Consider the following 26,163-nt stretch of genomic DNA (forward strand, 5'->3'; position numbering starts at 1 on the left):
TTGTGAATAATAATAATAATAATAATAGTAGTAATGGGCACAATTTGACGGTAGACGGTCAACTGGGTCGAAACAATACAATCAATCTCAGCTGCACGCACTTGTTTCACATTGTCACCAATATGCTCGGCCATCTTATTCGTCTATCTATCTATTTGTCGGTCGGTTGTTCAACTAATACCAGGTGCATGCATGCATACTGTATGCTTAGCATCTATGCAGCTGGGTGGTGATGATTTTTTTTATCTCAAGCAAACATTTATTTTGTTTATTTTGTTTTTTTTTGTATTATTCAAATTTATGTTGTTGTTGTTTTTAAATAATAATAATAATTTTTTTTGCATATTGACCGATTTTTCCATGCATACTTTTCTCACCTGATTGGTGGCGTTTGTTGTTCGTTTGTCACGCACGTGCGCGTTGAGATTGTTGACGCGTGCGTGTGTGGTGTCATCGTTGACTTTTTTTTTCTGTTTCCCAAATGTTCAGCTGTTGTCTGAACCGTTCCCGCACACATTGAACGTGCATGCGTGGACAATTTTTTCCATTTCATTCGCTCATATTCTGTCGAGTTATTTATTTATTATTAATAATAATTTTTGTTATTATTTTTTGTTCATTTATGCATTTTCATTACAAATGAATGAATGAACGAACAAATAAGTGATAGTTGAGTTGAGACGACGACGGTTGAGATTAATGACGACGATGACCTTGCCAAATTTTGAGGGAGATGGGCCAAGGGCAAGTGAACAACTGGTAAACGTGAACCAGTGGTGAACGGTAATAAAATTGGTCTAGAAAATGAGCAAAGACAAGACAACTTTTTCATTTTTCTTGCTATACAACTACTAGAGGAGAGAGAACTATTTTCCCCTTCCTTTATGGCCACTCCTTTTTTATTTTGCTTCTACTTGGACAAAAGAAAAGAGTAGAATAAAAAAAATACCACTACAACAACGACAGGGATATATATGTTTTTTTTTTGTTCGACTGAAAAAAAATATACATATTCTTATAATATGTATGAATTTATTTGTAAATGTATAATATAATGCGTTGCACGCTGTCTGTGTGGCTGGTTGGCTAGTGCCTCTTGTCTATGAGGCTAATTGTTGTCTGTCATCAATTGATGGCCATCGTGAGTGAGCAAAGAAAAGCCGCAGCTGTTCTGTTGAAAGCATGTCAGAGACAGAGACGTATGTGCTTGACGCGCAACATCGAAGCGGTCGTTATGTTTCAATGAACGAATGAATGATTGAATGAATGAATGAAACATCTTGCGCACACACACACACACAAAGTGGTGTGAAAGTGAAAATTATACGTCGAGAAAAGGGAAATTTTTCAAATGAAACGACAACAACAACTACGACCAAATTTATACGAAATATGATGATGAAAAAATGATAACAAAGTGGACAATTGACCAACAGAAATGGTCGGTCTCGTCTAGTGGGCAAATCTATGATCGCTGGCCACTTGACCCCTCGTAAATCACATGTTCGAGCTGACCGGTTGAATTGGTACTTTTTCACCAAGGGCATTGTTGTTGTTGTTGGCGACGGTGGCGGCGCCAATCAAACCGGAAACGGATGGAAGGTGGTACTGGTGAGAGAAGGCGAAATATCAGCTGATCATTCGACCGTGTAAAATCACATTGACCCCATTTTATTCTTTTGTACTTGCTTTTCTTTGTTTTTTCTTTACTTTCTTCACAATTTTCCTTTTGCTGTTTGTAAGTATATATTGTGAAGAGGAAGAGAACAATAATTATATTCATTTTGAAAAATTAATCAACAACAACGTAATCATCACCCATATGCAAATTTATAGGTTTATTCTCTTTATCCCATTCTGTATTATGTGGTGGAAATTGGACTTTGCAAATATAGAGAACTAGAGGGGTCGTCGGATGTTGAACGGTGACTGATGTTAATTAGTGTGTGTGTGTGTGTGATGTGACAATTCAAGCGAATCGAATCCGACAATGTCCATCCGCCTGACGATGATCAATATCGTCACCGTCAATGTCGAACAACAACAGACGGAAAATTTAAATGTACATCATCTATGTTTTGTATAATTGACGACTATCTTTTTTCCATTGCTTTTCTTCTTCTTCTTCTTCTTCTTTTTCTGCAGTTCTTTTACTACATGTGAAGAATGTGAAAATTGACAGCTGCTTGAATTATGCATCGGGTGGGATGTTGCGAAAGGGAAGAAGAGAAAGAATTTGACAGCGTCAATAATTATACAGCCAGAGGCGTGTTGTGCACACAACGCGACGATCACCAGTGTCGGAAATGCACTGGCGAGCACCATTTGTGTCGTATTGTTTGTTCGCTTGTTCACTTCACGCTGAACAAACAAAAACCCACTGACTTCGCACTATACACGTATATGTAGATATTCATCAAAGGCTTGTTTATTTGTTTATATTTAATGAACAGAATTTGATGATTTTTTCAAAAGGTATGCTTTAGAAGAATTATTCGAATAAATGTTGTGAGGAATGGGAGTTTTCAAGTGGGCTTTGTTTGTTGCATATCCACTTCATAGAGATACACGTACCTCATCGCCGCCTGGGTAGGTAGAGAGGTGCTACTGAGCGAACGTTTCTTTCGTTTCGATCGACTTGTCTTGTGTCACAGCTGGAAATGAGATGGAAATTATCCATTGATCAAATTGTCTACTGACTCTTCTAGGCGAGCATTACTGCCGCGGAATGCTAAACAATTTGCTTTTCACGCCTGCTCAATTTTGCAACAGAAAGTCCAGATGTTATGTAGAAATTTGTCAAATTTTCCTCTACCTGCAACTTTTCGTCGTCGTCTTATCCAAAAAACAAATATGAGAAATTTCGTTTGTTTGTTCGTTTTTATTTATTTATTTGTTGTTAAAATTTGTCAACTAACGGTGTGAAAAATAATTTCATCACAATTCTGCTTGGGCAAGTTTAAAAAAATAAAAACGAAACAACAACTACAAGGTTATAAATAATTACTTTTTTAACATTTGATTGAAATTGTTTTTCTTTGTCTGAAATTATCCTCGTGGCTTTGTTTGTTTCGCTCGCATCTTGCATCTCAAATGTGGATTTGGAGGGTTGGTTCGTTTGGTTCCAAAAAAGTTCACTTCTTTCTTCGAGCCCCCCTAATTTTCTCGTTGACCAGTGACAGTTGACCCGGTCTCCTGCCGACTGACCTCCAACCGTCACAGCGGGCAGATGGCCGGCCGTGCGCTGTTTGCTCCAACGGATTATCATATTTATTATTGTAATTATTATCATCGTGACGCTCAACTCAAACTGTCGGTGTCGTATTGCGTTCGTCTAATGTGCGTGCGTATAGCTATTTTATTTAATTGCGCCACTTCGACCGTTTTCTTCCCTATTTTTTATACACCCGTTGTTGTTGGTTGGGGGTGTAAATTTTTTTTAAGGAATGTATTTGATTATCAGAAAAAATTGCAATAAATGGAAAAATATAATAAAATCCAGTGCAGATTTCGACACGTCTGATGTGTGTGTGTGTGTGTGGTATGACTTGTTTGAAATGCCGTTTGTTGTTGTTGTTGTTGTTGGCATTCGGCCTTGGCTTTTAACGTCAAGCACACAGGGGAACAGTTGTTGTACAAGCTATCAGACAACCGGTTTTCCATAAACCACCGAGGGTGGGGTCAGTCTCAGCGGGTGTTGTTGTATTCTTCTATTGTTTATTTATTTATTTATTTATTTATTGTTTTGTCTTGTGCTGTTGATAAGTGTGCAGTTCGGTTGATTATTCTTGACTGCGCACAAGCGTTCATACATTTGAATTTCAAATTGTAGAAAAAAAACACCAACAGTAAATGATGTAATTAATAATGGTGATATTTATTTGTGATTCAAGTGACAATTTATGAATTTTAAATAAGTTCGATAGTCGGAACGACCGAAACTTACTACTGACCGACCGACCGATTGACCAACAACAAGGATGACGGACAAAGTTTGGCGTTTTGTTTGTTGTCCGTTGCCGTGTGGATTGGTACATGCACATCGATCGCGTTGGTCATTATTTTATAGCTTCTATTTATAGTGTTGTTCTGATAATGTTCAGGCGTTGGGCGTGAAAATGCGGTCGATCCGGATCGACCGGTTTTTATTGCTCATTATATATATGTGTGTATGCGTGTGTAATTTTTTTAATGCATTAATTATTTTTGAATTATAAAACTGTAAAAATGGTGTACATGTATGTGGTCGTGTTGATGTGAAAATTTTTTGTGTAAATATGAATTGAAATCCCGGAATAAGTTTTTCATGAGCGTGTGGTGCCAGGGGTACACAGAGAGAGAGCGGTAGGTGTTTTGTTTGTTTTTGAGTTTAGTTTGGGAAATTGTTTAAAAAAATTTTTTTCCCACGGTCGAATTTAAAGTTTCTCTCCACGTGTAGTCAAATATTTCCCCACTTTTCTTTTTCTTCTTTATTTTTATAATGCGCACACGCCCATTGCTCACACGCGCACTCTTTCTCTCTCTCTCTCTCTTGCTTATTGTTCAACTTGATGGGTGGTCTGTAGTAGACTGATGATCAGCTGATCCAAGTTCTGCTGTTGTTCTTTGAAATTTCTTGAACACTAAATTTCAAAAGTTTGAAAAATTTTCAATTTTCATAAAAACTTCACACCATTTGTTGTTATCTTGTCATTTTTATTTTTTCACATGCCTCCATCCTCTACAGTATATGTATTGTCTCCTGCTGTTCGAATCAGGTGATGCTATTCGAAAATGTGTTACTTGTCTGAAAGCGGTTTAAAAAATTTTCTTTTGTGACAGTTCTTTGTTGTAACTGTTTTACGAGTGCGTTGTGCTTTTTGACCAGCATGCCGGCATTCTGCTGTGAAACATGTTCATACACTCATTCATTCATACGTTCATTCATTCATTCATTCATTCATTGCTGTGTTGATCTTATTGATTGAACGAGCTCGAGTCAGCATGTCGTCTGTCTCTTTGTCTGTCTGTCTGTCTGCCTGCCTGCCTGTGTGCGTTTTTATGCATACACATGAGGCAGTTGGTTTGTTTGTTGTTCATCGAAAACCGCTGACCACTTACTTGTCAAATATTGTATTACCGTTTCCTTTAACACGGTGTGCTTGTTCTTTGATTTTTTTTTCCACGTCATACTGAATCTTTCTTAGGTCACAGTTCTTAGCTTGTTCTTGTAAGCGAAACGAAAAAGAAAAGACAATGTTGAACAGAATTAATTTTCCAATTATGCTAAATGCAAACAATAAATAAACAAGCAAACAAATAAATAATGATAATTCAAGCCAGCATTAGGGGTTTTTGGAGGTTGATGGGATTTTTTCTTTTGTTTTCTTTTTTTTTTGCATTTTCATTTTGTGAAACACTTTTTCCATTATTAACATCAAGTAAACAAACAAACAAACAAATCGACCAACAACGACGACCATATTAAAAAAAAACTGGTGATGACGCAGTTTGGAGAGCAATAATTTATTCAAATTGTCAATGTCGATTTCGCTCGTAGCAGATTGCACCAATTAAAATTGCAATTGTGCTTTTTTTTCCCTACCATTTTCCACTCGGTGGTGCATTTCAAAGGGGTGGGGGCTTCCGTTTGCTTTTTGCTTCATTTCTTTTTTCTTCTGCTGACAACAAATGCAAATGTGAAACTTTTTTTTTCTGCTTCAATCAATCCCCGATGCTTTTTTTATTTACATTTATTTTTAACAAAAATTGTTTCCATTCTTCTTCTTCTTCTTCCTTCTTTTTGAGAATGTTGTTTGAAATTCGGAAAAAAAAGAAGCTTAATTTCTCGGTTTGGGCATTTTTTCTTTTTATTATCGACCGCGACCACATTACCAGCGTTTAGATTGATTGATTGATTGATTGATCGATCGATTGAAAGACGACAGGCGGTGACCGACGGCTAATTCTCAACTGACCCTTATCTCGGATGATCAATTGACCTTTTTCATATAGATATATATCTATATCCATGTATGTATATGTATGTATAGTCCAGTGACAAAGAACCGCAACCAACTGCTGAACTGCTGCTCATGCGCAAATTTTTACTATTCTTCTTGTCTAGTCTTGGTTGAAAGCAAGCAGTAGGGATAGAGGGGTGGTTTGAGCTTGCTTGTTGATAAAATGCTCACCGGGTGACCAAGTGGATAAAGGATGTGTAAAATATATACAGCCAAGTTGGGGGCAGTGGGTCTAATCGTCGGGTCAAAGTAGCTCAGTTTTAGAGAGGGCATTTTGGGGAAATGAGAATCAATGTGTGTCACAGCAGGGGGTCGGATCACGGGGCACGCGCCAGGATGGTGCTTCAATGGCCCCAGGTGGTGGTGGTGAAAAAAAAAAGGGGGGGGGGGAGGTCATTGGATATTGGATATTGGATATTGCGTTGCGTTGCAAACAACAACGGCAGACCAAATCGAGTGGAACAATCCAGCGTGGGTAATTTCTTTTTTTTTCTTGTCGTTGTTGTCATGTTAGTCTTATCCTCATTATCATCTCGACCAATGGCAGTAATCCTGGGGAAAAAAGAAACGCAACGATTTTCTTTTCGCTTCTTCTCTTTTATCTTCTCCTCCCTCCTCTGTTCAGCATTGACGTTTTTCATCTCTTTCTCCTCTTTCTGAAGAAGGAAAACAGCTTTGCTTACTTTGCATCCGTAGTAGCATTATTATTTTTAATTTTTTTTTATTTCGGTGACAGTCATTGTGATTTGTCATTGAGCAACATTGCAGTTGTGTTTTGCGTTATATATCACGTCGGCCAACCAGTCGGTCTTAAATACTGAACAAGTACTACTTACTTGCTGACTGACTGACTGACTCTCTTGACTGATTGCTTGCTGTTTGTTTTATCAAGAAGCCGGCGGGCGGCTGGTTGCTTTCAATTTTCTTGAAACCAATTTATAATCAACCAACATCATCATCATCATCATCAGCAGCACCAGTAGCATTTGTAATTTATTTTTCACTAAATTTTACATATATATATATTATGCATATTTTTTAATCTAAGATGAAAAAATAAGGTTTTCTATTTTACATTTTTTGACCATTATTGGAAAGTAATAATAGAAGAAAAAAAACATTCTCATAATCATAAATCAGTCATCATCATCATCAGTTTTCTTTTATTTTTTTTTGTTTTTCCTCTTTTATGCATGCATGCATGCATGATAACATGTATGAAACTGCTCATTGATCATCATCATCATCATCATCATCATCATGTGATTGATTTTGTATGCATAATCATTTTCACCATTAATTAATATGCGCGCACACACACACACAGCACAACTGATTGTATCGTGTAGGTGAATTGACTGACACTTTTCTCACATGGAATATTTGATTGTTGGAATTGATAGCAATGATTGACATTTATTTCCATTTTAAGCATTTCATCACCATCATCTGGTTGTTCGGTGAACGCAATTTTCAAGGGTGGAAAATTTGCTGCAAAACGTTGTAACAGTTTTTGGTCGGTCGGTCAACGGTTATTCTTTCTTTTTTGTATTCTACTGTATACTGGTTGGTGGTTGACGTTGTCGAAGCAAGCACCCAAGCCCCGTTTGTTGTTTCAACTTGTTGCACCCAAAATTTTTCTCGTTAAATTTATTCATATTCACAAAGTATTTGTTATTGTTGCTTATTTTTTTGAATGTAAATTTTAACATGGTTTTTTTTGTTGCTTGACTTTTTCCCACATCTCCGATGAATGAATAGGTAGATTCTCCGAATGCAACTTGCGAAGGGTGAGAAATTGTTCAAAATGATCGATCGATCGATCGATTGATTAATTGCAAACATCACCTGTTCAAAAATATGTGCAACATTTTTTTTCTTCTTATCTTTCACTTGTATTTTTTTGCGTTGTCGCTGATGTTTCTTTATTATATTATTTATTATTGGTGATTATCAGTTTTTGTTGCTTGCTTCATCACACACACACATATATGTATGTATATTTCATGTTTCACCTTTGGTTGGTTGGATCTTTTTTTTCGCTTTGACAATTGTTGCCATTGTTTGGTTGCATTTTTCATATTCTGATGACATGAACAATAAGGACAACAGCAGCCCAATTTATCGACTTGTAACAATTTGCAAACGTGTGACATTTTTTATCTATCTATATATATATGTGTGTGTGCTTTTTATTTTCTGATGATCTTAGTTGTTAGCGTCTTTGAGAAAAGTCCTCTCAAGCTGGTCGGGATCTAGTGTATGTGCTGTGTTCATTGTTGTATTAGAAAAAAAAAACTATTTTTTAACATGTATTTTTAACATGTAACATTTCATATTCAGGCGGTTTTTATGTATATAATTTGTAGTGGTGTGTAATTTTTAATATTGCCTATATTGCATTTTGACATTTGGTCGATGGTTGCAAGTTGATTCTCAGGCCGCTGAACGCGGAAGCGGATCTTTTAACGATCCATTATCGAGTGAGCGTTAATCTTGGTGCGAATTAGCCTCTTTTTTCCGATGTAATTCAAGCGACTGAAGAAAAACAACACTGCTTGTTTGCTTGCTTGTGCTTTTTTTCTTCTACTTCAATTTCTTTCCACATTTGCTTTATTCTAGCCGGCTGGCTAGCCATTAGCCAGCTTAGATGGGTGGATTGATGTAGCTGGATGTAGCTTTTTCTTCACTTTATAACGACGACTCGTTAATCAGTAGAAAGAGGAGCAGGAGGATTGAAGAAGAAAAAAAAACAGAAAGCAGCTAAGAAGATAAGCAATTCTCTTTTTCAGATTTCTAAAGAAACAATACACATGCATTATTCTTATTTATTAATTTTTTTTCATTCGCAATATTGCGGTTATTGTTGTTCAACATATATATATATATATATATTTATTTATTTATTATAATAAGCTTTCGGCAAAAATAATGTTCTAAGCTAGACGACGAGATTATTATTTATTGATCTGTTGCTGTTGCCGCAGCTTCTGTTACCATTATCTCGAGCACACGCTGTTCAACTTGCATTTATTATTATATTTTTATTTTTAAATTATATTCTTTGTTGTTGTTTTTTTTTGAAATACACATTTGCATCATTTTTTGTACAGATGAGAGATTGAAGTTGAAAATCAAAAAAGAAAAAGTAATATTAATAATAAGATTATTATTTTTTATACGGAAATGTTGGAATCTTTTGGAGATGAGTTAGTTTTGCTATTTGTTTGTAATTTATGCTGAGTGTTCGTTCATTTTTGTGTTGTTTATTATGTCAAAAAAGAATAAGCTGATCATTTTCAACGAAAGGGTTCGACTGGGTATATTAGAAGTTGCATTTCCAGGTTGCACTTGTGTGTGTGTGTGTGTGTGTGTGCATCTTCAATTTTATTAATTTCCAGATAAATTTTCACTTTTCAACAACATTAGCATTAGTACTTTGTGTGATGTGATCTGATATCTTGATATTTGTGCAGTTGAAAACAAATGCCATTTATTTATTTGTTTGTTCATCTTCTTCAGGCCGTGTTTACTTACTTGTTAACATTTACAATTTAATTTATTGTTTAATTTGATTATCGGATCGAATAATTAGTTATATCTAAACAAAAATTATAATATCTTGGCATAAAGATTCGCACAAAAATGTGTTAATTTATTTTAAAAATATACATCTGTCGTTTTCGTACACATTTTTGTTTATGTTGCTGTTATTGTGTTGGTTCACTTTGTTATATTCTGTACGCGTTTTTGCGCGGATATTTGCAGACAACTTTGCTCATTTGCAGATTTGAATGCTCTGTACCTTTTTACTCTAGTCGTCGTGTAGTGTACGAAAAGCATTTTCACTTTCTCAATTTAATTGAGATATATTTTATTATTTTCTTCACTTGTGAAACGTTTCATCTTTATTAAATTAATTTTCAGTTGAGCAGTTTCTTGTTATTAAAATTTCATTATTATTATTATTATTCAATTTGAATTTTACTGCTGCTAATATTGGCATTAATTCTATTCTATTTGTCATCTTATTTGCAATTTTGTAGGATTGGATGGTGAAACACGAGGCTAGCAGATTGCAGGCATCCGAAGCGTCCGCTTCTTCTTCGTCAACAACCGGCGTTGCTGAACAATTTGAAAATTCAAAGTCGAAAAAGGCAACGTCTAAGAAAAAATCACACCGATCGAAGAAAGCGGTAATTGCATATATGGGCATCATTTTTATGCTCTTATTTTTATTATTTATCTTGTAGTTTGTTTTGTTTTATTTTGTCTTTTGTGTTTTATGTAAATGTTTGCTTTTTTATTGGCTGCTTGTTTAATTCGGTGGAAAAATGTTTGCATGTTTGTTTATTTGTTGTATAATTATTATAATAATTGTTTTTTTCTTGTTAGCCTACGATTTTTTCATCGTACATGTGTATTGTATGTATTATTATTACATTATGCATGTATGCGTGCATGCATGTATGCGTGCATAATGTGAGTGTGCAAGTAGTCTGTACGTGTGTGTGCACAGCTTTGTTTGCAGCTTGCTCGAAGCTTTATATTGCATAATTTGTGAGCCAGTTTTGTTGTATTTCGAAATATTTCACGCGGCCGTCTGAGCAAACTATCTCGTTCAATCCTCTGTTCGGCTGTGCAAACAGCCATTGATTGATTGTCGTCAAGCGGTCGGTTCGTTTGTTCACCTTGAGCGGAAGGGATTTTCTGTTCTTCTATCACTTGCTGCTGCAATCACTACTATCCACCGGAGATCATTGTTATTACGAACGAGCGAGCAGCATTTTTCACTCTTTTGCTTATTTCCATATTCAGCTTTTGATTTTATGTGCTTTTTGTTGCATTATTATTATTTTTTTTGCTTTTTACTGCTTGTGCTTGTACTTATTTATTTTTTCACTTTGCAGACAAAAGAGTCGTCGTCCACTTTGTCATCTGCAATGGTCAGCAGTGGCAATGATGATGAGAAAGTTTCTTCGAAATCGAAATTGTCCAAATCTTCCAATGTTAAAATGGACGGGTGCGCCAGTGAAGGTGATACGGCCAATTCGCGCTCTCACAGAGCACGTTCAGCGGACACGCCCAAGCGTGAAGAAGATCCAACAAGAAAGTCTTCACTCAAATCCAAAGTCGTCGTTGTCGATTCAGCTCAGTCTTCTTCTTCGTCTGCGGTATGTGTGCGGGCGATACTTGCTCAATTTATACTTTTTCTTTTATGTAAATTTGTATAAATGGAATTGGTAATGAACAATTATTAATATGAATAAGTTATTGCACAATTTTCGAGTACATCTTGGGTCAGTTTTTGCTTGTTGTGTGTCAGGTTAGAAGAGATGTTTTTCTGTTTTGTTTGGTAATGAAGACAACATCATTCATTAGTTTATTATATTATATTATATGGGATGCAGACAGCAGATTGATTGTCAGTCATCTTCGTATCGTAAATTTTCATTATGACAGCCGTGTGTGAATTGTTGCAAGAAAGAAGGAGACAGAGAAAATGGGAATATTAATTTTATTTTTTTGTTCCTGTTAAGTAAATTTTAAAATTTAATTCAGAAATGATTATCCAGTGGCAATGGATAGATAGATAGGTGGATATATATAGATGTTTGCAGATGCGTTTGTCGAATAGTGTTTATTTTGAAACTTGCTGTCTTCATTCAAAGCAACAGCAGCAATGCGCACAGCTGTCATTCGGTGTTTTCAACGTACATGCAAGTCTGTGGTGGTGATGTGTCGCGTTGTAGAGGAGAAGTTTATTTTTGTCTCACAATCGTCGTCTGCTTGATCAGCTTGTGAATTTGATTGAAATCCATTTTCACTATTGTGCACAGTTGAAGGGGAGAGTGGCGGTTGTTTTCTCTTCATGCAGCTGTTGTCGCGTCAACAGTTGTCCACAATAACATCTTGCTGCTTTTGCGTATTATTTGCTACTGCTGATGCTTCAGTACTGTGTAGACAGAGATAAGAGTGTGTGCTTGGGTAGTAATTTGATTTTTCACAATCGAAAGGTGCTCTCCCTCTCTGTCTCTGCGGCTGCTGCTCTCTTTTTTCTTTTACTCTGCTTTCTCCTATTCAATTTAATTCCAATACAATGCAATTCAATTTTCTCTTCTCTTCTTTTCACTTCTCTTTTTCCCTCTTTTCAAAACTGATATATATCCCTTCTGATCAAAAATTACACAAGCTTCAATTTCAGAACTTCACAGGAAAAAAGAGGATGTGTGTCGGCAGGCGGGCATGGGGGGGGGGGAGGTTTTCCTCTTCATCATTCAGAACTTTTGTTCTTCTTGTATATCCATCTTTTGTTTTGTTTTGTTTTATTTGCATATCAGCTGTTCTTCCGTCTAGGTTTTTTTTTAATTTTTGTTCAGCTTCATTGATAGCCAGTTTTGCAGGATGTAATTTTCCCGGAACAACAACATCACGATGAATGCGTGCATAAATTAGGTTTTACGTTTTATTTTTTTTCTCCCCTCTCCCTCTTTTTCTGTTTAAATTTTATTTCGAAATATATAAATCGAGTAGCATTATCAAAGGAAGCGTTGTGCATGTGTGAATACTGAAGATTCCGGACTCTTTTTTTTTCTTCCACTTTTTAGCTGCAATCATCACATGGGAAGAAATTATATGTATGTATCCGGCGTTAACTTGACAAAGAGAAAAAGAAATGAGGGAATGAGTGGGTGGTGATGATTAGATTCCACGAAAGAGAAAGGGAAAGTAGTTGAATTTAAAAATGAACAAATCATCCAACATTGACCGAGGGTTTATCACAATCTGCATTGGTCTGGGCTTGGGGATTTTGGGGTGGTGCAGAGAGGGAGGAGAGGGGGAGGGGGAGGGGACGGACAATGACGACGACGTGTACAGATTACGTATGTGTGTGTGTGTGTGTTGTTTGTATTCTCTTTTTGCATGTATCTTTTTTCATATCGTTCCATACAAGCTCTTCGCCATCTGCCCCGGAATTGTAGCTCCTCTGAGATTGCAGTCGACCACACGGCGATGTCACTGTGTGTAAAGCTTTTCAAAATTGGCCAGATCGATTTGCGTGGACTTTGTTGAAAAATAAGTCTCAATTTTGATCGATCGATCATCACCATCACATTATCATCATCGTCGCAGTAGTCGTCGTCGGCTGGCTGCTTTTGCCGCGTGAGGTTGCCGACCGGAGGACAATTGAATTCACTCTCATTGTTTGTTCGTCGTAGCTTACTTAATTGCCTTCTCTCGTTTTAGATGTCGGTTGGTTGGTTGTCATTTTTTTTTCTATTTGAAGGAAAAGAACTTTTTTAGGTTTTCATTTTTCAACTATGTATTTTATGAAACATTTCATTTTTTTGCGATTGTTTAAAATTGTTCATCGATCAGTTGTATATTTGAAATATAGTTGTTTAATATTTTATTAATAGCTTTTTATAAATAAAAATTGCTCTAATCCTTTACAATATAAATATAAGTTATTTTTTGTGAAAAAAAAACCTTTTTGTAAGCATCGATGTTATAAAAAGCAAGCAAACATTTGTTTAAAAAAGAAGTATATATATACATATATATATATACGTATATAGTACGTTGCGTTCGACGTGTTCGGGGGCACGACGGTTTTATGCTTGCCTCTCTCCAGGGTGATTGCTTTGTATGCAAAATTCAATTAAGCTAATTTTCTTACGTCGAGCAGTGAAATTGGCGTTTGTCTGTGTGTGCGCGCGCGCGTGTGTGTGTGTTCCGTTGTCTCGGCTATTGTCGATGCTTGCTGGTCTTTGGCCAACTTTTTCTTTTCCTCTTCAATTCCCTCTTTTTTTCAACTTCTGAAGCAGTGAACTTTGTGAAATTGTTACACACAACACGTGCGTAATCTTCATTTTATTATTTCACTTGTCAAAATTGGATTATTTTTAATTTTTATTGCATAATAATAGATTGTATTTTCTATACGAATTGATCATTTTATTCATTTGTTTCAGTTTTGCAAAACTAGTACTAATAGTTGCATACAACGAAAGGGGGGGGCGGAAGGTAGTTTTGTAGTGTGTATTTTCTTGTCGGCTTTGTGTTAATTTGATTTTCATGAATTAATTTTTGAAGACAATTGCTTTTTCCGTTTGCTTTTATTGTGTACGGTAGTGTGACGATGATGATGATTGTGTTTCAGGAGCCGCCAAGTCATCACGGTGGTACGGAAGAAAAAGTTCAACTGTCACCATCTAAAGGTAAAAACACAGTATATTATGAATAAATAGCCAATTTTGTAAGAACCTGTTCAACGTGCTGTATTTTCAGCTAACAATCGCAGAGATCGTACGGCGTCCTCTTCGCGCAAGATGACCGTGAAGCGCGAGCGTGAGGAACCGTTGACTACGGTCGACAATGGTCGCAAACCTGAAAAAGTGCCCAAATTGGAAACCCACCATCGCCCGGTAGCAGATTCCAATCATACTGTAGTTGCTGACTCGAAAATGTAATTTTCACGTTCTTTTTTTTCATATTATACGCGTTCAGTTTGTTGTTTGTGTTTGTTGGGTGTTTGATTGAATTTCTCATTATTGAAATGTGTAATTCAATTTCAGAAAAGCCGCTGGCGACGAGAATTCTTCTTCTTCTACTTCTTCGACCGCATCGTCGTCGTCATCATCAGCATTGTCTCTTCCTGCTGCTGGTAATGATTCAGGGTCTCGGTCGGTCGCCTGCACGTCATCTGACACTTTTGCCGATTCAGCTAAAGTTGCAGTCATTCGAAACAGCAGCAGTAACAGCAACAACAGTAAGCAAAAAATATGTACAAAATTTTTTTTGTTTCTTTTTTTTCCCGGTGATATTTCCTTATCGACGTTGTTATCGAGTAGAAACGGTGTGGAAAGGTTGTAAAATGAATGCAACTCTTCAGTTTGCATTTTTTTTGTGCTTGTCGTGTTGAATGACATTGTTCACTTTTGATATGACAGATGCCATGTAAATTTTGTGTATGCGAGAGAAAGATTGGTTTCAACTTTTTGCCCAACGTGCACATGACATGGTTGTGCTGCCTTCGATTTGCACATGCCCAACGGCATGCAGAACAGACTGAATTTTTCTTCTGATTTATTTATTTATCCATTCCTTTGTGCAACGTTTCCATCTCTTCGTTAAATTGCGCTATTTTTAATTTAAGTGCAAAAGAAAAATCAGCAAAGATCAGCAGATGTTGTGAAAAATTTTTTCGAAATTAATTTCACCTGCTCTCACCCCACTGGTGTTGAAATGTCGAGGATGTTTGTTTTGTTCGTTTCTCCGTCTGAAATATTTAAATTTCTGCTTCTTTTTTCAACTTGCGCAACACTATTGTGATGTGATCGATAAGTAGTTGTTGGCCAACGGCGCTGTCTGTCTGTCCGTGATTTTCCACAGTTGAAAAGCACAAACAGTTGCGGTTGTGATCATTTCGATTCAGTTAATTTCCTCCGATGGGCTGTGGAAATTATTGCATACAACAGCAGTATATAATAATCATCATGACGAATTCATGCTGCTAGTTTCTGTTGATCAGGAAGGGCAGTTTTTATAACTGGAATGGAATTTCACAAAAAAATAATCATAAAATTTATTTATGTCGATTTAATTAATAATTTTTTTTTCAAATTTATTTCATGTCAACTGTGCAAGTTCATCACACTGGATTTATTTTTAAACTGATAATAATAATAATAATCAATTATAGCTGTTAATAATGCAACTTCATCGCGTTCATTCTATTTGTTACTGGAAAAATTGATATGGAAGTTGATATGAAGTTGGTTGTTTCCAATTAGGATAAAAATAGTAGTTAATTTGTGTGCTTTTGAGAGTAGGTAGTTAGTTGTTAGGAAAAAGAGATGATCATTTGATGAAACAAAGTGACTGAAACAAGCGGTCGTCAGTGGTAGTTGGAAATAGTCAAATTCATTCATTGTTGTTGCACATCGTTATTGTCAGTGCGTTGTATTATCGTTTTCAATTTACAAATTTATGCTAATTATTTCAATTGAATTTGAAACTGTACGTAAGTTTGTTTTTGTACAGTTCATTTTTTACATTGAAATTAATATGTTTAAATGAATTTTCTATTTTTTTACTTTTCATCATCGTCGTCGTCGATGGATAAATTTATTAAATTTGCAAGAATGAATTGTTAGGATGGATTTTATTTACTGATAGTTTTTTTTCTGTTTATTTATATCGATCATCGATTGATGGGATTTTTTTTGTTGTTTTCAATTCCAACATTCCATTTGAAAAGAATATGGTTTGTTCAGTTCTTTCTGTTGATTTATTCTTTATACTTGGCGAATTTCTTCCAACTCAGGCAGAAGAATTATACAACATATAAATTTATATTTATATTTATATTTATATTTAGCAGAAGCTAGTAATGAAATTGTCGTTCTTTTCACTGTTGATGAGCATGCTCGAAAATGGATGGGAGGGGGATGTGCAGTGGGTGAAAATCTCGACTGATTATTTATTTGATCAACGTCGCATTTCATATTGTGGAACACTTTCGTTGATCAACTTTGCTGCTGAAAATCGCTAGTTAGTAATACGCGAGTAGTCGATCTGATTGTCGCATTATATTATAATGCGCAGCATTATTATTGCACATGCTTGATTGTTTATTGTTTATTTGTTTCTTTTCTGTCGTTATGAATAGAAGATTTCAGTACCTGGATTCGATTTATTATGTTTTTTATTTGTTTGTGATCAACAACAACATCAACAGCTGATCGTTGGTTAGCTGTGGAAATTAATGGACATTTGTGAGCATCATTATCATTGCGACATAAATAGATATATATAGATGGATGGATGGATGGATGGTTGGATGGAAAGAGAGATAGTAGAGGGGAGAGAGCGAGAATGTCCGACGTGATTAGAAACGTGCAAGCGTGATTCGATTGGGCAAAAAGCGTTATCAAATTTGATGTATGGCGTTGTTCTCTTTATAAATCCACTTTTGCGCTTTCGATGACTTTTCCCCCCATTCTGGTCGGTCTTCTAAAATGTAAATTCAATCGTCCATCTTACCAAATTCAATTGTCTCTTGGCTCAATTATTCGTCGTCATTAAACTGTCGACGGCGATTCCGTTGGCGTAATTTAATTTTTCCCCCTCCCCCTACAACTGTCTTCCTTTCTTCTTCTTCTTCTTCTTCGAATCAATCGAACGAACCTTGATGACGATGAAAGAAGCATCAAAACTGAACTTTAACAATAAATAAATAAATAAATAAATATGTAAATTTCAACTTCAAAATTATTTATTTCTCCATCTAACTGTATTTTTACAATTTTGTCATTTTGATTCGTCTATTATTTTTTAAGAAGCTCCATGCGCAGAAACGCCAAATCGAATGACAAAGAGTGTTTCCAGCGATCTCGAGCAGCGCCTGTTTCTGGCAAGCAAAGGCAGCGCTCAGCCGAGCATCCTTAGCAGCCCTCCTACTTACTTTCACACAGAAATGCATCAACATCAACATCAGCACACTCACATGCATCAGTATCCAGTGCTGTCGCCGTTCTTTACCGGACCGACGTGCGCCAACGCTATGGTAATTTTTTAAAACAATTTCAACACTGATTATTGTCAAATAATGCAAATTTTTCAGATTGGCTTCCCGCCGTATCCAACTTTTCCCGGTTTCGCTTATCCGGGTATTGCCAATCCATTGGCAATGCAGAACAACTCACCGGCAACAACTGTACAACCGAAAGTATGGCTTTCTCTTGCTGATATATTTATATTTATGTTAAATGCTGTCATTTTTTTAAATTAATTTATACATTTTATTCAAGAAGAAAGGCAAATGGTGTTCAATGCATGTACAAATAGCATGGGATATTTATAATAAAATTAAACAACGCGGTGGCAAACAACGATCAGGGGACGTGAAGAAGGAGCAGGAATCGAAGTTGAATGTTCATTTGCCAAGTAAGATTTTTTTTTCATAATTTTAATGACATTTCATCTACTGATATAATCAGAGGTTATTAATCAGTGTTTTTTGATGAATTATTTTTAAAAAACTTTTTGACATACGCATGAATAATTTAATTTTTGTTTCTTTTCGTTTGTTTGTTTGTTTTTTTGTTTCAATTGTTGCATGCAATTGAATAGAATTAAATTGAATTGAATTTAATTGAATTTAATGACGTACGTGAATGCAATTTATATACATATATATGCATATATATCAATTTGTGCATCCAATCAAACGAAGCGTGCGTATTAATTAATTTTATACAATCTTATTCAGTGCTCTAGTAAAAAATATTCACTGTTGACAGCTATTTCTTGTATATTTTGTTTTGCAAGATTTTTCTTCTGCTTTGTTTTTTCAAATATTTTTAAATAATGGTGCAGACGACATTTCATTTATTAGACGAATGAATTTTGTTCAAAAAATATTCATCCATATGCTTGGTTGGCGTCAGCGTTCAACGAACGTTTTCTTATTCTGTTGTGTTGTATTATTTATTTGTTTATTTCTATGCAGCAGCTGCTTGGCAGATGAGCATGTATAATCATGAAAATTTGAATTTTTATCACGTTTCTTTTGTGGTTGTTTTTTTTTCTTAATAATATTAATATTTACTTCAATGATTGCACTTTTTCATTTCGTACTTCATCAAATTTGATTATTGGAGTAGAGAATTGGGTTGAATAATATGCAGTATTAGAGGATGACTTGGGGGGGGGGGGAATTGATTGATGTTATAATAATTTTATTCTTCCTAGTAGAATTTTATTATTTCAATCATTATAATGGTGAATTGAAGTCCATTTCACCAGTGGGCGGGGAAAGATGCAGTGTTTGTTTGACTATTTGATTTGTAATTTGAAAAATTGCATTTAACTTGTTTTAAGATGCGAGAAGTTTCTTTTATTCTGTTGTAATTAATTTTACAGTTGAATATATGGAAATTGAATTAGGCCACGAAATTCGCTCTTCGGAGCTTGATAATAAATAATAAGAGACAATTTTGAACATTTCTAAACTATTACGGTAATTGAGTTTGTATGTCATGAGGAAATCTTTTTTTAATTTAATTTTAATTTAATATTTTTGATTTTCATTTGTATATAGACAATAAATACATAGATAAATGGTGTACGCGGTTGTTTTGTTGTTGTTGTTGCTTGATTATCTTTTTTTTGCATCGGGGAAATCGTGACGATTTCATTGGTGCTCGTTTATTACAGTATGATTTGAATTTGCTGTTTGTTGTATTTAATTTTTACAAGTGATCATTTGGAATGGACAATTGTTTTCTTTTTGTGCAGACAATCAGTTAATAATGATAAATCATGTTATGCATTGTTTGTTTGTTTGTATACGCGGATTATCTTTTTTTTTCTTTTTCTTTTTTCAAATAGAAGAGGAAGAAGAAGAAAGCTCAAAATTGACAATGCTAGCTGCCAATGCGGTCGAGCGATTGCAGCAAGAGAAAGAGAAGAATCGGTATGTTTTATTTATTGTTGTTCATTATTTTGTTTATTGAAGTTGTTAATATACTGTTTAGGCAAAGTCCTGCCGGTATGCTTGTGAACGGAAAAGTGCCTGCTGCAGTGAATGGTTTGAACGCAGAAGTACAGAAGGATTGCCTGACAGTGCCAACGTTGGCTTTACCCGAAACTGGTAACATTGACTTGTCGACGTTGCAACAGCGTCAACAACAACAGCAACATCAACAACAACAGCAGCAGCAGCAGCAGCAGCAGAATGGTGTTGTTAATCCAATGACGACAGTGGACTTCACGCCGGAGGATTTTTTCTCCAGACGACGGGAATTGATGCACGAGCGTTTGATGACGCCGTTTCCAGGGTCGGAGAAATTTTTCCCACCACCACCAGGCGGATTCGCGGCCGTCAACATTCGACCACCGCCGTTGTTGCCGTTTTTTCCCACCAATGGCAGCGAGTTGGCGTTCGCCGCCGCCGCAGCAGCCGCAGCCGCCAATCAGTCGTTGACCGACAGATTGTTATTGGCCCACGCCCCGACAACGCCATTCATTCCCAACTTGGGCATGAATGTGACCCACAGCAACAGCTCAACCAGCACAGCCACTGCAACCAACTGTAACATTGGCAACAACAATAACAGCAACAATAGCAATAGCCTTAGCAGCGGCAGCAATAGCAACAGCAGCAACAACAACAACAACAACAACAACTCAGCCTTGTTGGACCGTATAGCAGTTGACGCGGCCACGGCCGGTGGCGTGTCCACGGGTGGACTGGAACCGATGAGACCGTTTATGCCAGGATTTGAGCCGGCCACCAGCTATTTGAGCCGCTTTCCTTTGGCAGAAGCTCTGCTACGGCCTCCGCTGTTTGGCGCCCCTGATCCGGCTGCTTCTCTGTTAACTTTGGAACGTGAACGAGGCGAACAACTGTTGCTCAGGCTTCAAGAGCAGATGACCGCGGCCGCGGCCGCCGCTGCTGCAGCCGCAGCCGCCGCCGCTGCTTCATCATCGTCCACTGGTGCTTCTTCCACGTCGTCCGACTCGCTCGTCTCCAACGCGTTGCAGTATCATTACCATCACCACGCCCAGCACGGCGCTCCGGGACTCGGGCCACCGGCGCCGAACAATCTGCTCGAATTGGAACGGCGTTTGGCTGCTGGTGTCGGTGGTGCCGGTGTTGGAGCCGGCGGCACCGGCTCTTGTTTCGACCCCTCCGCTCCGTCGTCGTCGTCACCGTCATCGTTGCTATTTTCCAACCTGCTCCAACGGGAACGTCTGGAACTCGAACAGCGCAGCCGTCTGATGATGGGCCGTGCACCGCCAGCCGAGGCCAGTTTCCTCCTCTCGTCGCCCAGACCGCCGACCCCTGCCGCTGCCGCCCATGTCGCCCACACTGCTCCGCCTCTGTCACTGGTGCCCCACCCGCCTGGAAGCGGCACGCATCTGGCCACGGTCGACAGCCTTCGTCTGGCGATGTTGTCCGCTGCAGCCGCGGCAGCGATCTCGAACAACAACACCACCACCAATACCACCGTAAGCAACGGCCAACAACAACAGTTCGGCGGTGATCCCCAAGCGGCGGTGGCGGCGGCGGCGGCCACGACGGCCTCCGCGGTCTCGCTACCCGGCTTCAATCCCATCCCCGGCAGACAGCTGGCACCCCAATTGCACGGCTTCGGCTCATCTCCGGCGACGGCTTTGTTTGGTGGTAACGCGGCCGTCGCAGCAGCAGCAGCCGCCGCTGCTGCCGCGGCCGCCGCCTCAGCCGTCAACGGAGGTGGAGGGGGAGCTGGTAGTAAGTACAGTCCCGCCGCGGTGAACTCGTTCAGCTCCACGTTGGAACTGTTGGCCAGGCAGAAGCGCGAATCGATGCTCGGATCCGTCTCCCACGCTGCTCACGGACGGTGAGGAAAATTTCTCTGAGACGCATGAAGAAAAAAAAATACATATATGTATATTATCAGACAACAACAGTGCATTTATGGTTTTTTATTCATCTTATATATTATTATTATTATATTTTTTGAAATGAGCAAATGTTTTTGAAAAAAGAAACTCGACAGCAGTAGTATATGTTGTCTGTCTGTCGTCTGTTTTGTATTTCTTATTATTTTTTAAAAAACACTACTCCCGGGCCACTGCTGTACTATATATATATATTTATTTATTTATCTGTAATCTTTTTTACTCCAGCTTGAAATTGTTGCACTGTTTATTTTTTGCTGTTTTCATTTTTGTTCGCACTTTTTCTCATTATTATTAATTTATTTATTTGTCATAATATTTATATATATGAAACAAAAGTTTGTTGTTTTTTATTATTTAAAAAAATCTTTTACCTGCGCCACTGACTTTGCCGCCACTGTTGTGCATCACGCATTATTTTATCATTGGATAAATAAAACTTTGTTCGTTGACACTGGTTCTCGTTTGAAAAGTATGTATATCATCATCTTCTTTTTCAATTCCATCAGTCGGCTTTATTCTGTTTTTCAAATAAATTACCAACATGTAAATTTGCATCTCTGAACGAACAGTTGGACCACACTATATATATATGCACCACAAAGTAATGGCTGAAATGCTGACCACTGAGAGCAACAACAACAATTCACCAAAACCCACTACTCACTGAAAGCATCTGCTTGATGAAATTCTTCTTTTTGATCAGTGACAGTCAGAACTGAAGCGAACCAGGATCATACATACATACATACATATACATCTCTGTTCATGAATACACGCACAATACACACACATACACACAGAGCGGTCGTTTCATAAAGATGCATACCTCTGTGGTGGATCCCACACAAATCAGAGACTCACAGTGGAAGAAAAATGGGGTTGTTTATGGAGATATTTCACGGAGCTTGTACATTAATAAAAAAGAAGGAATATCTTTTTCAACCAAAAGCTCGAACTGTTTGGTTTCACCATTGACTATTGTTCCATTACCTCTTAAGCACTCACTATTCGTTTGCGACTCTTCTTAGTGAAATTTTTTTTCCATATTATATATGTCTATTATTTATTTTTATGAAAATTAAAGAATACATCATGTGTATTTTTTGAGCTTTACGCTAGCCAATGAATAATGACTTTCCCATTAACAGTGTAATATCATTTTTTTGCCAATAAAATAAATAAACTTTTTGTTCATTGACCGTGAGTGCTTTTAGTGCAGTAAATTTAAATTTTCTTTCTTCAAATAATTTGATGAAATAAATGTAAACAAAAAATGCAAGTTAATTAGCTACTGAAAAATAATGACAGAAAAGAATGTTTGTTTTGCTTGTTGTTGAAATGGTTAAACGATGGTTTATTCAAATTCAAACTGACGTTAGTGGAATCGATTGATTTCCGTTTATTAAACAAATTCAGATGGAAAAAGAGAGCTAATCGAAAATTTTGAACTAGAAAAATTGTTTAAATTGGCAACAATTAAGTAAATATGTACTTTAAACAAACTAACTTTAAAATATCTGCAACTTTAAAGGAAATTTTTAAAAATGAGCTCTGTTCGTTAAAATTAGAAAAACCCAGTCAGTAGCCAGTTAGGCAGTTGCAACATCAGTAGTGACAGTGGCAATAATTTCTTCTCACAGTTTTGCTGAAAGCAAACAAATAAGTACACTTGACCAAGAAAGAAACAAACAAGCAGAAAACAACAAACGGATCGTCTATTTTCCAATGCTACCCTATTCAGAGCATACTGTAGAGCTCCGAATGTTGGTGACGGTGACGGCAGTAGCAGCAGCTCTTTTGGTCCAGTTATCTCCATGTTCAGCTTTAATCGACGATAATTACGATATTGAAGATTACATAAGTCTTGAAGTCGCAGAAAACAACGATGCAATTAAGAATCTTTTCCAATGCCCTATAAACAAAATCTGCGGCATTTACCAATATCCAAATGAACTGACGCAAGCAATGCCGTACGATTTGGCAATGGCTTTGGCTATTCAGCAGTGTAAAAAATTAATGGTAAACGGAAATCTGCCTGACGGCTTCATCAAATCGGAATATAAAATTCCTGGACCTAACAGTCCTGAGTGGATTAGAAGCATTTTGCCACCGTCGTCAAAATTTGTCTACAACCGGAACAACGAAAATGCCATAGTGTTAAATAGAAATGGAACATTCAGCATGATTCCATTTTCCGAAACGTTTGGCACAGAAGATTTCATGAAAGGCTTTGCATCACTAAACACTCCTTTATGCATATCTCCATTTTCATTAGAAGGAAATGGATTTCAGAAGCACCGATGCGATTTGGCCAAAAAGTACACCCATTTTATCTGCATTGGGGACAAAATCAGAAAGTGCAACCGTTATGACCAGAACAAAAACTGCATCTGCCCGCCAAACAGGAGCGGAACCATGTGCGAAATCAGTGAGTTGTGTCACTTTGAAAATCTTTTTATCTTTTTCAGTTATGGAAATTTTAAATTGGAAAATTATATTTGAAAATTTTTTAATTTTTTCAACATTTTCTACGTTATTTTTCTCTTTCAAACAATCTTCCGCTTGTTCAGAATCGATCAGCAGCGAATATAATCCCTGCCAAAACGGTGGTACTTACTATGCTTCCTTGAGGGGCAACATTTGCCTATGCAAATCGCCATACAAGGGGACCTATTGTAAAGGTTTGTTAATTTTGTTCTTATTGAACAATTTTTCAAAATTGTTCATCAATTTCCGTTTTGCATTTGTTATATATACATTTATTTATTTATTTATTTATTTATTTCATTTCGTGCTCTTTCAGATAAATTCCTGTGCTACGAAAAACCCTGTCTGAACAACGGTGTGTGCAAAAGTGATAATTTAACGCACCATTCCTGTGAATGCAGACTACCTTATTGGGGAGAACGTTGTGAAAGTATGTTTGTTTCTTTCCTTCATTTCCATTTATCATATTTTCGACTATTAATATTTTTTTAAAAGTATTATAAATCAACAAAACATTCAAATTCAAAACATTAGAAATCAAAAATCGATTGATATCGAACTGAAAAACTGCAATGCTCGCTCTCTTTAACTGACAAGACGATTTATTTTACAGATGTAAATTACTGTTTGGAAGGTAAAAATCCATGCAACAATGGCGGAACGTGTGTAAAAATAGAAAATTTATACAAATGTATTTGTCCACCTGGATATGCTGAGCCATTCTGCAGAACTGGTAAAATGCCTCATTGCTCTTATTCTTTCTTATTTTTTCTTTTAAAACAATTTTATTTTTATCAACACTGTTTCATAACACTAAATTTAAATTTAATTTAGATTATTCAGCTTCCTACAGATTCCATATTTGCATTGGAATTGCATCGTATCTGCTTGTGACTACAGTAATATTTTGTTGTGTGTTTATGCATTGCAACAAAGTGTATAGTGGCAAGTTTAAACTTTTAGAGCAAGGTCTTTTATCAGAGGTACAACAAATACATATTACATATTGTTTTTTATGTCATATTAAATTATTTAAATGCTATTATGCATAATTTTACATTTAATTATCGATCTGTTACTTTAAATGACGTTCATTTAAAAGAATGAATATTCTTTTTTTAATATTCACAGTTTGCTTTTTTAATTTGTTGATCAAAACTATTTTCATGATGCATTTGAAGCAGGCTGAATCGACAGTAAAGACGGAAATGAAAGAAGAAAAGAAACTGAATAAAAACATTGACACTCCAATAAAACCATCTGCTACAGATAAGAAAAAATTAGAAGGTATAATATTCTTTGAAAATTCTACTATTTCATAACTGTAGAATTCAATTCAGAAATTTTTGACTTTAATTAATCTTTCGTAACTTAGCTGTAAAAGTAATGCAATGGCTAAGATTAACACGTAACAATAAATGAAAAATTACTCTTTTTAAGCAGTTGAGAGAATGACAAAATGCTTCATGTATGTGTACAATATAAGCAGTGCAATTTTTGAAAGTCAAAATTGCATTTGACTATTTATTCATTTAGTTATGTGTCATATTTAGTGTTTATTTCTGCTGTTTGATTCATAATGATGAAACTATCTGCATAAACTAAAAACATTAATAGAATTTTATTTTTTAGGTGAGATAAAGAAACCTGAGAAGGATTATTATGTTATTCCTGAATTAAGTGATGAAGGATTCATGGCATCCAATCCAAGATGAATTTTACACAATAATTGATCTTATAATAATGATTTAAATTTAATAAAATGCCACATTTTTGATATTGTTCTTGTTTGCTGACTTGCAATTTTAATTGAAAACTGAAAAAGTAGCATTTAAAATATGAAATTACATCATAATTGCTTTTAAAGCATTCTGCAGTTGTAAGGTAATAAGGGCATATCATGTTCATATTAGTAAAGTGAATTCCGCAATCCAGCGAAAATGTTGGTATAATAAATACATATTGCACATTGTTTTTTTATATCATATTAAACTGCTTTAATTTTATTATGCAGAATTATATTTAAGTATAATTAAGCTGCTATTTTAAATGACGCTCATTTTGATATTCAACTTGAAAAGTAAATTTACTGCCTTGTAATGTTCATTTTCGAATGGATAAATTTGTTGATCAAAACTATTTTCATAATGCATCTGATGGAAGCTCAGTCAGTTAAATCGACCGAACCAGAGGAAGTGAAGGAAGCGGCATAAGTGGA

General features: G+C 36.3%; 5 protein-coding genes across 5 annotated transcripts; all 5 read left to right on the plus strand.

Annotated features, from left to right (window-relative positions):
- Positions 1 to 3,229: 3,229 nt before the first annotated feature.
- Tsp_01865 (hypothetical protein) lies at positions 3,230 to 3,665 on the plus strand. Its single transcript, XM_003377622.1, has 2 exons — positions 3,230 to 3,426; positions 3,503 to 3,665. Exons 1-2 carry the CDS (start codon positions 3,230 to 3,232, stop codon positions 3,663 to 3,665), a joined length of 360 nt encoding a protein of 119 aa, XP_003377670.1.
- Positions 3,666 to 9,703: 6,038 nt separating this feature from the next.
- Positions 9,704 to 11,740, plus strand: Tsp_01864 (hypothetical protein). Its single transcript, XM_003377623.1, has 4 exons — positions 9,704 to 9,748; positions 10,049 to 10,198; positions 10,913 to 11,176; positions 11,624 to 11,740. Exons 1-4 carry the CDS (start codon positions 9,704 to 9,706, stop codon positions 11,738 to 11,740), a joined length of 576 nt encoding a protein of 191 aa, XP_003377671.1.
- Positions 11,741 to 14,145: 2,405 nt separating this feature from the next.
- Tsp_01863 (conserved hypothetical protein) lies at positions 14,146 to 15,779 on the plus strand. The gene is made up of 4 exons (XM_003377624.1): positions 14,146 to 14,224; positions 14,295 to 14,472; positions 14,582 to 14,775; positions 15,709 to 15,779. Exons 1-4 carry the CDS (start codon positions 14,146 to 14,148, stop codon positions 15,777 to 15,779), a joined length of 522 nt encoding a protein of 173 aa, XP_003377672.1.
- A 1,597-nt stretch (positions 15,780 to 17,376) lies between these two features.
- On the plus strand, positions 17,377 to 18,994 carry Tsp_01862 (hypothetical protein). The gene is made up of 4 exons (XM_003377625.1): positions 17,377 to 17,574; positions 17,632 to 17,736; positions 17,819 to 17,954; positions 18,933 to 18,994. The coding sequence occupies exons 1-4, from the start codon at positions 17,377 to 17,379 to the stop codon at positions 18,992 to 18,994; spliced, it is 501 nt and encodes a 166-aa protein (XP_003377673.1).
- Positions 18,995 to 19,321: 327 nt separating this feature from the next.
- Tsp_01861 (conserved hypothetical protein) lies at positions 19,322 to 25,660 on the plus strand. Its single transcript, XM_003377626.1, has 11 exons — positions 19,322 to 19,485; positions 19,547 to 19,681; positions 19,805 to 20,057; positions 20,580 to 21,054; positions 21,256 to 21,394; positions 23,099 to 23,886; positions 24,029 to 24,139; positions 24,559 to 24,678; positions 24,789 to 24,928; positions 25,127 to 25,232; positions 25,578 to 25,660. The coding sequence occupies exons 1-11, from the start codon at positions 19,322 to 19,324 to the stop codon at positions 25,658 to 25,660; spliced, it is 2,514 nt and encodes an 837-aa protein (XP_003377674.1).
- The last annotated feature ends 503 nt before the right edge of the window (positions 25,661 to 26,163 follow it).

Source organism: Trichinella spiralis, assembly GCF_000181795.1.
Source record: "Trichinella spiralis strain ISS 195 chromosome Unknown Scfld4, whole genome shotgun sequence".
Lineage (NCBI taxonomy): Eukaryota > Metazoa > Nematoda > Enoplea > Trichinellida > Trichinellidae > Trichinella > Trichinella spiralis.

Excerpts from the sequence above, each read along its gene's own strand:
- Tsp_01865 (XM_003377622.1), top strand. The coding sequence starts at position 3,230 with ATGGCCGGCCGTGCGCTGTTTGCTCCAACGGATTATCATATTTATTAT. Across the intron at positions 3,427-3,502 it reads CCCGTTGTTGTTGGTTGGGG|TGCAGATTTCGACACGTCTG; the intron begins GTGTAAATTTTT and ends AATAAAATCCAG.
- Tsp_01864 (XM_003377623.1), top strand. The coding sequence starts at position 9,704 with ATGTTGCTGTTATTGTGTTGGTTCACTTTGTTATATTCTGTACGC. Across the intron at positions 9,749-10,048 it reads CTTTGTTATATTCTGTACGC|GATTGGATGGTGAAACACGA; the intron begins GTTTTTGCGCGG and ends GCAATTTTGTAG. Across the intron at positions 10,199-10,912 it reads CACACCGATCGAAGAAAGCG|ACAAAAGAGTCGTCGTCCAC; the intron begins GTAATTGCATAT and ends TTCACTTTGCAG.
- Tsp_01863 (XM_003377624.1), top strand. The coding sequence starts at position 14,146 with ATGATGATGATTGTGTTTCAGGAGCCGCCAAGTCATCACGGTGGTACG. Across the intron at positions 14,225-14,294 it reads TCAACTGTCACCATCTAAAG|CTAACAATCGCAGAGATCGT; the intron begins GTAAAAACACAG and ends CTGTATTTTCAG. Across the intron at positions 14,776-15,708 it reads CAGCAGTAACAGCAACAACA|CTGTTAATAATGCAACTTCA; the intron begins GTAAGCAAAAAA and ends AATCAATTATAG.
- Tsp_01862 (XM_003377625.1), top strand. The coding sequence starts at position 17,377 with ATGACAAAGAGTGTTTCCAGCGATCTCGAGCAGCGCCTGTTTCTGGCA. Across the intron at positions 17,575-17,631 it reads CGACGTGCGCCAACGCTATG|ATTGGCTTCCCGCCGTATCC; the intron begins GTAATTTTTTAA and ends CAAATTTTTCAG. Across the intron at positions 17,955-18,932 it reads GTTGAATGTTCATTTGCCAA|TTGAATATATGGAAATTGAA; the intron begins GTAAGATTTTTT and ends TTAATTTTACAG.
- Tsp_01861 (XM_003377626.1), top strand. The coding sequence starts at position 19,322 with ATGATAAATCATGTTATGCATTGTTTGTTTGTTTGTATACGCGGATTA. Across the intron at positions 23,887-24,028 it reads CGGAACCATGTGCGAAATCA|AATCGATCAGCAGCGAATAT; the intron begins GTGAGTTGTGTC and ends CCGCTTGTTCAG. Across the intron at positions 24,140-24,558 it reads CAAGGGGACCTATTGTAAAG|ATGTAAATTACTGTTTGGAA; the intron begins GTTTGTTAATTT and ends TTTATTTTACAG.